This window comes from Simochromis diagramma, unplaced genomic scaffold (genome assembly GCF_900408965.1).
Source record: "Simochromis diagramma unplaced genomic scaffold, fSimDia1.1 OVJJ01000816.1, whole genome shotgun sequence".
Lineage (NCBI taxonomy): Eukaryota > Metazoa > Chordata > Actinopteri > Cichliformes > Cichlidae > Simochromis > Simochromis diagramma.
This window is the reverse complement of record NW_024386908.1, coordinates 19,907,225-19,919,563: the sequence shown is the minus strand read 5'-3', so window position 1 is coordinate 19,919,563 and position 12,339 is coordinate 19,907,225. Positions and strand designations below refer to the sequence as shown.

The following is a 12,339-nucleotide window of genomic DNA, read 5'->3' as shown; positions in this document are numbered from 1 at the left end:
AAAGCTGCATATTGTGTAACAATGACCACAGACTCAGTGGATTTTTTTCTGCACTGTTTTTACACACTCAAAAGAAAACAGCCTGTACGGCTGTTGATGTTTAAAGTCTGGGAAAGCTTTTATAAATTCTCTCTCTCTTCCAACGAAAGTAAAACTCCTGGAAGCAAAATGAGTCACCTTAAACTGCGTGCACGTGGGCCCAACAACGTCCATACAGCTTTTCTCTCCGGCTCAGCAGCAGAAATTTTCCACTGCTACTCCTGGTGCCAAAACATTGCGTTTGTGTGTGTGTGTGTGTGTGTGTTATGCCTAATATATTTGCTTATATTAAATAGTTCTACAAACTATAAATAGTTTGTAGTGAACAGGATTTAAGATAAGAGTATAACATAAAGAAATAGAAATATTAAATATCTTTATGACTCTCTCTTATTGACTGGTCACGCAGTCACACCAAAATAATTTGCGCACCTATACGGTTCAATATACCAGCGCAATTCATCATGGTGCCTTTAAGGGCACCTCGTAAATTCAGGAATACTGCAGCCATATAACTTGAAAACAATCACACGTGTATCCAAAAACATTTTTAATAAGAGTGTGGTGGTGTTTGCAGAAAACAAGTTTTAAATTTTTTCTTTGAATTTGTGCTCATGCTGCAGTGATTTCTAGGATGTAATCATTTCAAAATGTTGCAGTTGTAAAAATCCGTAAATGATCACCGTCAACTTGCCTGCTGTGACAAACTGAACAAGAATATAAGGTTAATAATTAATGGCTGCTGATAACCGCTTGGTTGTTAGATCCTTTGAAGTGTGTAACTATGTCTGTATATTAGTGTGTACTTTGTATTTTCATTTTATTTTTTGTAAAAAATGAAGGTTATTACAAACAGTCCTGTTGATGTGTTAAATAAAAAAATGAAATTTGGTGGTAAAAATGAAACATTTAGAAGCTACCTTATTTATTTTAGCATTAAATTATAATAAACTTTATCAACAGGAACACCAAAATGGTTATTGATATGTTTATCCCAGCAAAGGGAAATAAATCCCCCAGAAAAGCCTTGTAAGCGATCTTGCAGTTTGGATTACAGAATTTAAGAGGTTCACCTAAAGGCACCATGACGAACTGCGAACGCATATTGAACCGTAAAAAACCTTGTAGGTGCGCAAGTTATAATCACGAGGGGATGGCCGCGGTCGTACATAACCTGTGTTCCACATCAGGCACGTGCTGGTGGGGGGGTGGAAGGGGCTTGAGCGCCTGCCCCTTTCCTGATGGGTGCCCCAAGTGCCCTTTTCTTGAGGGAAATTTTTATTTAAAAAATGCAATCTTTTCATTCTAACATTTTCTATCGTCTAATGAGCTTAGAAAGCATCTGGACTTCGTTAGTTTTCTTGAAGACGTTTCGACTCTCATCCGAGAAGCTTCTTCAGTTCCAAGAGCTAATGGTGGAGAGTCCCAGATTTGGAGCCCTATGCTACTGTCCCCCATTTTCTATCATTACTTTATTAAGGATTAGGTGCAAGAGTTGTTAAGTGTGGATAATTAAATAATAGATTAATGCAATAACAAATTGTGCCTTGCTTTCAGGTGAACAGCAAGTGGAGAGTGATAGATGAGATGAGGAGATGGAAGAAGGAAGAGAGGCAAAATGTGATTCCCAGGCAGAGCCTAGTTTATTTCTCACAGTTCTTTTTAACCTGTTGCCTTATGGTTCCAAGCGCTGTCACCAATCTTTGCATTTTAGTATTATCTCATGACCATCTCTCCTATGGGGACTTTTTTAATGTCTACAGTCCCAGATCAACACAGCTCTGCTGGCTCTGTGGCCCAATATAACTTGCTATCATTTATGAGGGATATATTTGATCTTCGATTCTTATCAAATCTTTACAGCAGTTTAAATCCGATCCGTCTTGGCAAACACCGGAATGCCCCGGACTCCTCCTGTTAAGTATCATCTTGCTGCTCCGTGGTTTACTGGAACTCCCGCCCGCTGTCGTCTGGGGTCGTTTAAAAGCAACTCAACCCGCCCATCTCCTCTCACTTCCTCCGCAGCAGTCGGTGCTCCTGTGGACTCCACAAACAGAACTGTTTTCTTCAAAAGTGTTCTTCCCTTTCAAGCTGCAAATATGGCTCAGATCAACACCTGCCTTAAACGCACCTTCATCATCTTCAACATCTTCTTCGCGGTGAGTTGAGCTTCATTTTCAAACAGCAGCTAAAACGTGTTTGGTCCCAGCAGTAATTTAAAGTGCGCAGTGCCAGGTTGTTGTGCCAAAAACGTTTCCGTGTGTTTTTTATGTGTAATATCGTTACGTATGTTGCTAAATAGACTTCGGTGAACAGGTATTGCAAAGGGGTTAAATACACAATTTAAAAAAATTACCTGTTTCTCAATTATCTTTGTAGCTGTGTTATTGTACTTAATTATAATCAATCAGCTTCCTTTTGTCCACTTAAAATATGTTTACAGAACTATTTTTGCATTTGTTGCAATTTCAGCTGTCCTCTTGGCCAGAATACTCTTAAAAGAGACATTTTTAAAGCAAACAAGTTTTTTTTAAACTGCATAAATAAAGGATACATAAAAGTCACTGCCAAAAAGTGATTGTGCTTCTACCTTGTTACAGGAATGTTGTTTGTTGGTCAAGATGACTTGATATAATTCATGAGGGATATATTTGACATATGTTTCACATATTGTAGATCAACAAGTTATTTATAGCAGTTTAAATACAACCAATCAGTTTTTGGCAAATGCCAGAAATCAGTTTTTGGCAGACAATCGCTTTTTGGCACAACACCGTCACATCTCACAACATAGAAGACATAAGCTTCGAAGGCGTCACTGTTTCACTTGGGGTTGGTGGTTGGTGGACTTTGTTTTACTGGTTTCAGTTCTGTTTAGTTCTATTACTTTAGTCTTTATTTGTTTGGAAGTAGGCCAGCTGATCGTTAGCTAGGCTGTGGTTACCTGTATTTCAAAATAGCTGCTCATTATTCGAGTAATTCTAAGCTATGACCTAGTTTCCCGTTTTTCTGTGCGGTTTTTAAGCTTTGTGAATTCTTTGGTTTTTATCTTTTTGTTCATGTCGCTGTATTATAACACATCTGTGGAGTGCACTGGATGACTTTATCCAAACAGATTGTACATACCTGTTCATACCTGCACAAAGAATGAACCCAAGCCCGAGGCTGAACCTGAACCTCAGCACAACAGTGATTCATAAAAAATAATCATAAATAATAATCAAAAATAATGAATCGGTGTCTTTTTATTCATCAAATAATCAATAATTTAATGCTGTACTTAGACTTTTGAAAAACTAAACTGCTGAACTGCTGTTCTAACTGCTGTTTTATTGTTTAAAGTTTTGGTTCACAGCTGTTTCGGTTGTCGTGGTCCATAAAGTTCTAACCAATCAGTTTTATTTTGTATTTAGATCGTTGGCGGCGTCATCATCAGCCTCGCTCTGCTGGCTCAGTTCTCCACCAGCATTCAAGAAGGAGGAAATGTGAGAACAAAGCTGTTGAAACACAGGTTTAACTCATGGGTGTGACTCTGAAGCCGTATCTGACTTTTATTTACTGCTTTTGGCCGCAGCTGGAGGGTCGGGTCAGTGGCCTGTTCAGCCTCTATATCATGGGCGCCATCATCATGGTGCTGGCTATCCTGGGAGTCTATGGAGCCCACAAAGAGAGTAGAGTTGCCCTGATTGTGGTGAGTACAAAGATTACCTGATCTTCTGGGATACTCTAACTTCAAAATAAAAACTCCAAATGTCGACTTACTGCTGGAGCCTTAGGTGGGTATCGGAAGTACTGTAACTTTTGATACTTCAGCCCTTAATTTTCAAGCCCCAAAGACTGCTGTTTGTACCCAATATGACCCCAAGGAGTAACTAACACGCACACAGATCACTGTTTCAGAAAGTGTCCCCCTGTGAGTATAGACTTGCTGTGCAGAGCACACTGGAGCTGAAAGCATGTTCTGGAGGCACTGCTGTTAAAGTGCAAAACCGCTTTTAGGTAAAATGAGAACAGTTGAAGTAGATCACATGCACAATTGTGAAAGAATAAAAATTACTTCCTTTTTACATGTTACAAAATTAACCATCTTAGAAATATTCTATGATTTAACGTGGAGAGTCAAATGATCTTTTTTTCTTCTTCCTCACAGTGAAACTGGTCAGGGTTGAGAAATGTCAGTAATCCCCAAATACATCAGATTAAGTGTTTTCATGTTCTTCCCCACAGTTCCTGGTGTGTATGGTCCTTGGATGTCTGGTGATGTTCAAATATGCAGTCCCGGTTGCCATCATGCGTCCACAGGTAAAGGCCCATCTGTCACTGCTTTGGAGTCTAATGATAGGAAATGTAAATACAGGCACTCCTTTATTTATGCTGCGAACATGATGAAGCTAAATTCACCAGTAAACACAATTAAAAGCCATCAAATTTCCAATAATTCATTTATTGGCAGTTGTTGTGTTGCGTAGTTTCAGAAAGTTGAGCATTTTCAGAGTGCTTTCCATGCAAAAATTCCCCATATGTTGTGCCAAATAGATAAAAATTTGATGCAAAGGGGTTGATAGAACTGAACACTAAGCTTGCCCCCAGCCCTAAAGAGATTCACCAGTGTCTGGTACATGTAAAGAGGTTTACATGAGCTGACAGCAGCAGAGAAGTTTAATCAGGTATTCGGTTTTCATTTTTATTGTACATGGTTTTATTGTACCTGGTATATGTAGCTAAGGTGGAAGGTTGTTAAAATAAACATATATTTAATGACAGTGTTTAACTTCAGTAAAATACTGTAGATGATAACCTAACTAACAACTTCATCAGTTGAAAGTGTAAGAGTTCACTGTGGCTAAAGACATAGTGGAATTTCAGCTTCCTCTGAAAAAGTTGAAATAACCACATTTTCACATCCTGCAACCGCATGAGTGTCTGGTTGCCACATCAGCTCTACAGAGTGTTTAGCTTTGTTTTTCAAGGAAAAGTACTTGCAAACTACAGCGTTACAACAGCAGTGACAAATAGCATCGTTTAATAATCCAAACGTCGACATAGTTTTTAGTGAAATTACTATAAATGAGGCCTAAAAGTGACGTAAAGCTGAGTTTCATCAGTTTAATCCTCTCAAGCTTTGGAGGGTTTTCATCTTATTTAAACTGTTCCTTAAAGAATTTAATAAGGCCTAACTGTAATATTAAAATATTTCAGTACTTCAATTCTTGTTGCACAAATATCTCTGCTGGAAACCCTTTTAGTCACTTTATGTATCAAAATAATCACCAAGATAAATAATCACTGGCTAAAAAAAAATGGTAGAACAACGTTATTTTCAAAAAGTGATATCTAATATGGATGACGATTTTGTTTGCAGATTGAAGGTATAATGGAGGACAAGTTTCGGATGTTTCTGCCTTTGGATGAAAACTCAGAGGATATGAAGAACATGGCTGACAACATCCAGAAAACTGTGAGATATTCAGCTCTGCCTTGTGTTTTATACTTCATGTACTTTGTGGATTTCTCTTTTGTTCAATTTAATGTTTTATTCTTACATCCAAACCAGCTGAGTACCATTAAAGGCTGGGTTGGGATTTCCATGAAACTAAAACTTAATGGTACCCTTCAGTGCCAAAATTGTGAAAATGCTAGTAGGGTTGTTGAGAAGGGAAAACAATCCAAATCGTGAATACTAAATGGTACTAAGATTAAAAAAATAACAGCAGCACAACCAACTTGGTGAAGCTGACAACCCGGTGTTTCTGAGGAATTTTGTCAGGTCAGCATTTTTAAGCTGAAGTATTAAACATTAGCATTAGCTTTAACTACTTTAGCTATTAGCAGTTAGCCGCATTAGCTACCTATTAGGTTATCGTTAAGGTAGTGTGTAGAAGTGATGGCAAATAATAAAAGGTTATCGTTTGACTGTGGGGCATTGTCATCGGTCAGGACTGCCAATCCTGTTCTCCATCTCATCTGTGCCAGTCAACAATAACCCTCCTGTTTCTTCTGGGTTTTTTTAGTTTCACTCCTGTGGTCTGTTCAGTTTTGATAGATAAATAGTGTTAATTTAATAGCAAAGCATAATTATAAAGTTTGTTTCCCATATTGAAGCAAAAGGAAGTAAAGTAAGTACCAGCAACCAGAAACTGTGACAGCCTAACATACCAGCTCTGTTTGATGAGGAGTCAAAGAGTCAGAAGTGTTTGAACATTTATTTAAAACATAAAATAAGAACTGTGTCTTTTCATTCTGTCATTTTGTCCTCATGTTGTGTATTTTCTTGAGTATCAGTATCGAGCCTGAAATTCTTTTTACGTGACAGTGTTACTCATGAAGACACCGTGCAGCCACGCACTAACTGCCAAGTATGAAAAGTCATGGTTGGTTGCTTTGACAAAAGAGCTTCCTCTTGCTCGCTACATTCAGATTGCAGCTGTTAACTTTCCAGCTCACAAACATTTGTTGTCAGACCTGTTTTTCCATTCCCGTAATTCCACACAGGGCATCCAGTTGAGTTCAGGCTGCTTATTGGCTGTCAGATGCATTCTCAAAGAGAAGTGCAAATCAAGATATGCAAAGTGAGGAGCCAGGAAATGCTTTTACCAAGACAGTAAACTGTGTTCCTTTATTTTACTGTCCTGTTTTTAAAAAAAAAAAAAAAAAAAAAGCAACACATGAAATGGTGTAACTGAATCTTTAAACTTTTTACACTAGTAGGACTATGATTGTCACGTCTGCAGTGGTAGATGAGGTGAGGTTGAAAGTAGGACCCCAGATGCGGGCAGCTTCTGATGTGAGCGAGCTTTATTGACATGGTAGGTAAAACAAACAGGAATGTAATGGGCATGAAACAAAACCTAAGATAACCTAAACTGGTAAAAACTAACAGAAACAGCGACGCAGGGAAATACACAGAATGACGGATGGCTTTTACACAGACGAACCAGCAACTAACAGAGGCAGACACAAGGATAACAAGAGAATGAGACACAGAAGGAGGACACAGCTGGGAGTAATCGGACATGACGAGACAGAGGAAACAAAACTAAACACGCTGACATGAGACACGGACCTTCACAACAAAACAGGAAATACATAGACTGAACTTAGAGGTATAATATAACACAGAACCAAAACGTAGGAATAAACAAAGATACATCATGAAATCAAAGATTAACCATACAAAACAGAAAACACTGGGTCACAGACCCAGGACCGTGACAATGATATGTGTATCTGACTTAACTTTAGAATCAAAACCATAGCTCTACTTTGAATCTCGGTAAAAAACTTCCTCTCTTGCGGCACAATGTAAATCAGAGGTGCCAAACATATTTTTGCATTGAGGTCAACATACAGCAAGCTTTGGTCTGAAGAAACTATCCTTTCTGTCAGTCTAAAGAAGTTTAATGACACATTTCATCTCTGTCTCACTGTAAGATACAGATGTGCGGTTTCATGAACGCATCTCGACTGGTTATAGATTTATATATTTTCTGTTTTAACTGAGATTTCTGTAGATGCTGAAAAATATGAACGACCACGGAGGAGACAATTAAAAGTCCAGAATTTCTGCCCCCTTCACTTTTTCCAGAGCTGTCCAACAGACCAGATTACATAGACTGGATTATATGGGTTGTATAGATTACAGTTAATCATAACAGCAGGAGATGGAAATGTCCTGGACAGTGTCTTTTAACACTCTCTCACACTTTTTAAAGAATCGTTCTCCATCTCATCTGTGCCAGTCAACTATAACCCTCCTGTTTCTTCTGGTTTATTTTAGTTTCACTGCTGTGGTCTGTTCAGCTACAAAGACTGGAACAACATTCCTGAATCCTGTAAATGCAACCCGGAGGAGGAGGAAGAGGGCAAGTGTCAGACGGTTGGCTACAGAGTGAGTATCAACACACACAGCTTCACTTCTATTAAATGTAACTCGGTTAGTCATATCTTTTAATTTTTCTATCTTTCCAGTCTTTAATGGAGAGATCAACATCCATCTACACCCAAGTGAGTGACTCGGCTTTATTTTGAAAAATGTTTCTTGATTTCATCAGCTGATTTACAGAAACTATAACCCTAACTTTATTTTTTGTCTGTGTTTAGACCTGCTTCCCCATAATAATGCACTACTTCCTGCTGGGTTTTGACATTGTACTCGGAGTCTTCTTCACTCTGGCTATTCTGGCAGTGAGTATTGTTAGCTATTTAAAGACAAGGTTTCCACAGAGTAAATGTCCAGTTTCAGTTACTAATGGCAGCACTCAAAAAAAAAAAAAAAATCTGATTCAATATCATTTTTTAAGAAAGTAGTTTAATATAGCAGTAAAGTTTTCAGAGTAGTGGATGGGGATTTTTTTAGATTTTAAATATGGTGAAATTGCAGGATGTGGTTTGTCTAAAGTGCTTTGATCTTTAGGTAAGACTTATGATGCATTATATAGGGCGACCGTGGCTCAGGGGGTTGGGAATCGCATCTGTAACCGGAAGGTCGCCAGTTCGATCCCTGGGCTCTCTGTCCTGGTCGTTGTGTCCCTGGGCAAGACACTTTACCCTACTTGCCTACTGGTGTTGGCCAGAGGGGCCGATGGCGCGATATGGCAGCCTCGCTTCTGTCAGTCTGCCCGAGGGCAGCTGTGGCTACAACTGTAGCTGCCTCCACCAGTGTATGAATGTGAGAGTGAATGAATAGTGGTATTGTAAAGCGCTTTGGGTGCCTTGAAAAGCGCTATATAAATCCAATCCATTATTATTATTTACCATGTGATCTGTAATGATCCTTTAAAACTGAAAAAACAAATAGCCAGTCATTTAGCTTCTGTCTTGATGGGGAGTGTCACGTTTACATCAGTCACTGTTATTTTTGATTTACAAAATAATAACCGAAACTGTTTCTCTTTAAAAATGATCATGAAGTCCTAAAATCATGTTTCAAATACTTGAAAATGCCACATGCTCCAGAAGATCAGCATTTGATCTGTGACAATAAAAAGAAACATTTCTGTGATGAAATTTCAGTCAAAACTATTTTTTAGTTTAAGTGAGTTCAGTAAAATGTTCTCAGTTTGGTTTCATTCTAATCAAATACACCTGGAATTCCTGTTCCTGAGGTGGCCACTCATAGTAAACATGGAAAAGTTTCAAATAATGAGGTCATTGCGTGTAACACATCTAGTTGTTCAGTTTTTGGTAGCACTTTATAACGCAACCTACAAATACGGCTCAAGTACCCTGTACTTGCATGCAGTTTGCAGGCAACAAGTCAGGTTTTGCAGGAAACAATGAGGCAAGTACACAGTAAGTACTCTGTAAGATAAATATGATTACTTTGATATAAAAATAGAATTGTGTGTGTGTGTGTGTGTGTGTGTGTGTGTGTGTGTGTGTGTGTGTGTGTGTGTGTTGATTGATTGATAATACTTTATTCATCCCGAGGGAAATTGGGTTAAGGCTGCCAGCTGTGCCAGCGCCATAAATCTAAATCTGATATTTCTCAGAGCCAGAATCTATTTTAGCTGAAAATCTTGACTCTGAGTTCAGTTCTCATTTCTCTTTAAATTCGAGACCTTTTCCTTTCTACAGTCTCGAAGTTCTTGCTCGTACAGAATGATCTGATTTTTTTTGTATTATTGTTGGGCCTTTAGCTGACAACATGAAACACCCTGAGGAGACTGTTGTTGTGATTTGGTGCTATATAAAGAAAACTGAGTTCCATGTTATCAATTTAAGATTTTTAAGCCTGCAGAGCAGCTGATTTTTAACTCTCCTTTCTGTGTCCCCTGCAGCTGCTCGGCACAATTCTGTCCTCGGCCATGATCCACCAGATGCGTTACCCCAACAGACCCACCATCCTGCTCACAGTTCCCACTGTCCTCTCCACATCGCCACCAAAGTACGAGGAGCTGTACAACCCTCCACCATATTAGACACAGAAAGATGCACTGTTCCTTTATTGCTGGCTTTGCGTGGAAGTTCCAGGAGTCCTGTTAGTTTTGTTTTTCTTGAATTTTAACGTGAGTTTGAGGTTTGTGTCCAAAGTGCCTTACAGCTCTGTAAGGAGTTCTGACTTGTTCCTTTAAGATCAGTGAAAACCCGATTTTTAAGGAGCCTGAAAAATGCTACAGCTTTTCTGATACATAAACATTGTTCTTATGCTACTGTTTATTTATCTTAGTTGTTCTTTCTTTGAAGTTAAGAAATGTTTTCAGTTTTCCAAGATTTGACTTGTGGCTTTCATTTAGAATCAACTTTTATCAGAAATCATTATTTTTGTCACATGTTAAGAATGCAGAAGTTCATGTTCATCACATACAAAAGATAAGGGATGTGAAAGTGAAGCTCAAATCTCTCCAAAAGAGAACTGGTGCAACCAGGACTACTAAAAATTAAAAGTTTAATTATTTGAATTCAAAGTTTACATTTTGAGTTTTAAATGTGTTTTCTATATATATTTCCAACACTTTTATCTTATTTTTATTTTTAAAAGTCCCGCTAAACTTTTAGAACTTTTATAAAATGTTTTAAGGAAAAAAAGCTCCTCCCATTTTTTAAGAAAATAAATAAGAGTTATGCAGTCAGTGGCATTCAAGCATGGATTCAAAAGAAAACTCACACATGCCAACAACTCATTTTGGCCTGAAGTCGCCTTGAAAAAAGCTGCAGCAATCATTTTGGTTTTTTTCGTAAAGCAATTTTTTTTTTTTTTTTTTTTTTTTTTTTTTTTAAACAATGTGGACTCATTTATCTTACTCCACTCAGTGTTTTTGTACACACACACACACACACACACACACACACACAAACACACACAAACACACACACACACACACAAACACAAATATAAAAAAGCATTTTAAATATTTAGAAAGAGAATTTTTTATTCTACATTTTCTTGTGGGTCTCTTGTTTTTTGTCATGTTTGATTTTTCTGATGTAAACATCAACGACTTACAAAAATAAAAGGTGATAAAAGAGCAGCACAGGCACCCCTGGTTTTCACAGACACTCAGCTCTTTCCACACCACTACTGCATTTAATTATTAATAATAAATAATAATTAATCATCGCTGGCTCTTTCTCCCAAAGTGTGTTTTTGTCCTGTCTCTGCTTGTCTTAAAGCCCAACCGGTTGTTCAGATGGTTGCCCCTCCCTGAGCCTGCTTCTGCCCGAGGTTTCTTCCTGTTAAAAGGTTAAAGGTTTTTACTTCCCACTGTCACCGAGTGCTTGTTCATAGGAGGTCATCTGATTGTTGGGGCTTTCTCTGTATTATTGTAAGGTCTCCAGCTTAGAATATAAAGTGCCTTGAGATGACAGTTTTTGTGATTAATTGTCTGTCATTCAGTGACAGAAACATGCAAATATCGAGACAGAAGACGAGCTACAAACAGAAGTAGAGTTCACAGTCATTTCTATTTCTTTCTGGCTGCTTAAGCTCATGTGTAGATAGATTTCCATGTAAGTATCCAGAGGCCTGTTATGATGTCTGAGCCATGACTTCATCAAATTGATAAATTTTTTAGGTCTAACATTTTGATGGTTAACAGTCACTCTTTAAACAGCCTGAGGAACAAAAAGGAAATAAGCTTTAAATGTGTGTCCTTTCTCAACCACTCTCATTGAATATCTTTGTACTGCAGGCAGTTGGCCACCAGAGAGCACTGTTTAACAAGTGCCCAGCTGCCTCTTACGAGAAGAGGGAAGTGTGCATGTCAAACTGCTCAGGGGATAAAACTGATGAATCCATTCAGAGCTCCAAGCCCTGGCCTGAAATTTCCTGCTCTTTCAGAGAGAAAGGGGCACTCCCTGAGTGGGGGACTGTGATAGGTCAAGCTGTCTCCTTGAGCCTTATTTAGACCTATCTCAGTCCACAAGATAAGACAGTTCATGCAGTCGAGCCAGAACAAGAAAATGACAAAAATGTTCAGACAATACGAGATCCGAATGATCTAGCCACCATACAGAGAGAATGTATACTGTCTCACATGCTCCTTCAGCTGCTTCAGCCTTACTGCAAAAACGCCGAAGGGGAATAAATTTCCAGCTTGTCAGGGCAGATTTCAAACTCTCCTGGAAACCTTCAACCCTCAGCTGCTGTGGCCACAGATGCAGAAAAGGGAAGAGGAACCACAACTTCCCGAAGCCACTGGAAGACCTCAAAGGCTTTTAGTTCAGTCCAGAATCAGAACCATTTCAGCCTTGGAGGACAGATCACCATGACAGGAGAACAATCACTGATCAAGTTGTTAAAGTCTAACCCAGACAGCTCAGATTCCATAAGTGACAGGCTGTTTAGGACTGTAAACTTAT

At 38.6% G+C, this 12,339-nt stretch overlaps 1 protein-coding gene across 1 annotated transcript; it reads left to right on the top strand.

Moving 5' to 3' along the window:
- The first annotated feature begins 2,088 nt into the window (after window positions 1–2,088).
- LOC120736040 (tetraspanin-8-like) lies at window positions 2,089–10,731 on the top strand. The gene is made up of 9 exons (XM_040035971.1): window positions 2,089–2,198; window positions 3,453–3,524; window positions 3,614–3,730; window positions 4,267–4,341; window positions 5,402–5,497; window positions 7,817–7,927; window positions 8,008–8,043; window positions 8,140–8,223; window positions 9,819–10,731. Exons 1-9 carry the CDS (start codon window positions 2,139–2,141, stop codon window positions 9,957–9,959), a joined length of 792 nt encoding a protein of 263 aa, XP_039891905.1. The 5' UTR covers window positions 2,089–2,138; the 3' UTR covers window positions 9,960–10,731.
- Window positions 10,732–12,339: the final 1,608 nt, after the last annotated feature.

Bases quoted from the DNA above. Each gene is read 5' to 3' on its own strand.
- LOC120736040 (XM_040035971.1), top strand. From the start codon at position 2,139: ATGGCTCAGATCAACACCTGCCTTAAACGCACCTTCATCATCTTCAAC. The intron at 2,199-3,452 runs GTGAGTTGAGCT...TTTTGTATTTAG, and splicing joins TCTTCAACATCTTCTTCGCG to ATCGTTGGCGGCGTCATCAT. The intron at 8,224-9,818 runs GTGAGTATTGTT...TGTCCCCTGCAG, and splicing joins TCACTCTGGCTATTCTGGCA to CTGCTCGGCACAATTCTGTC.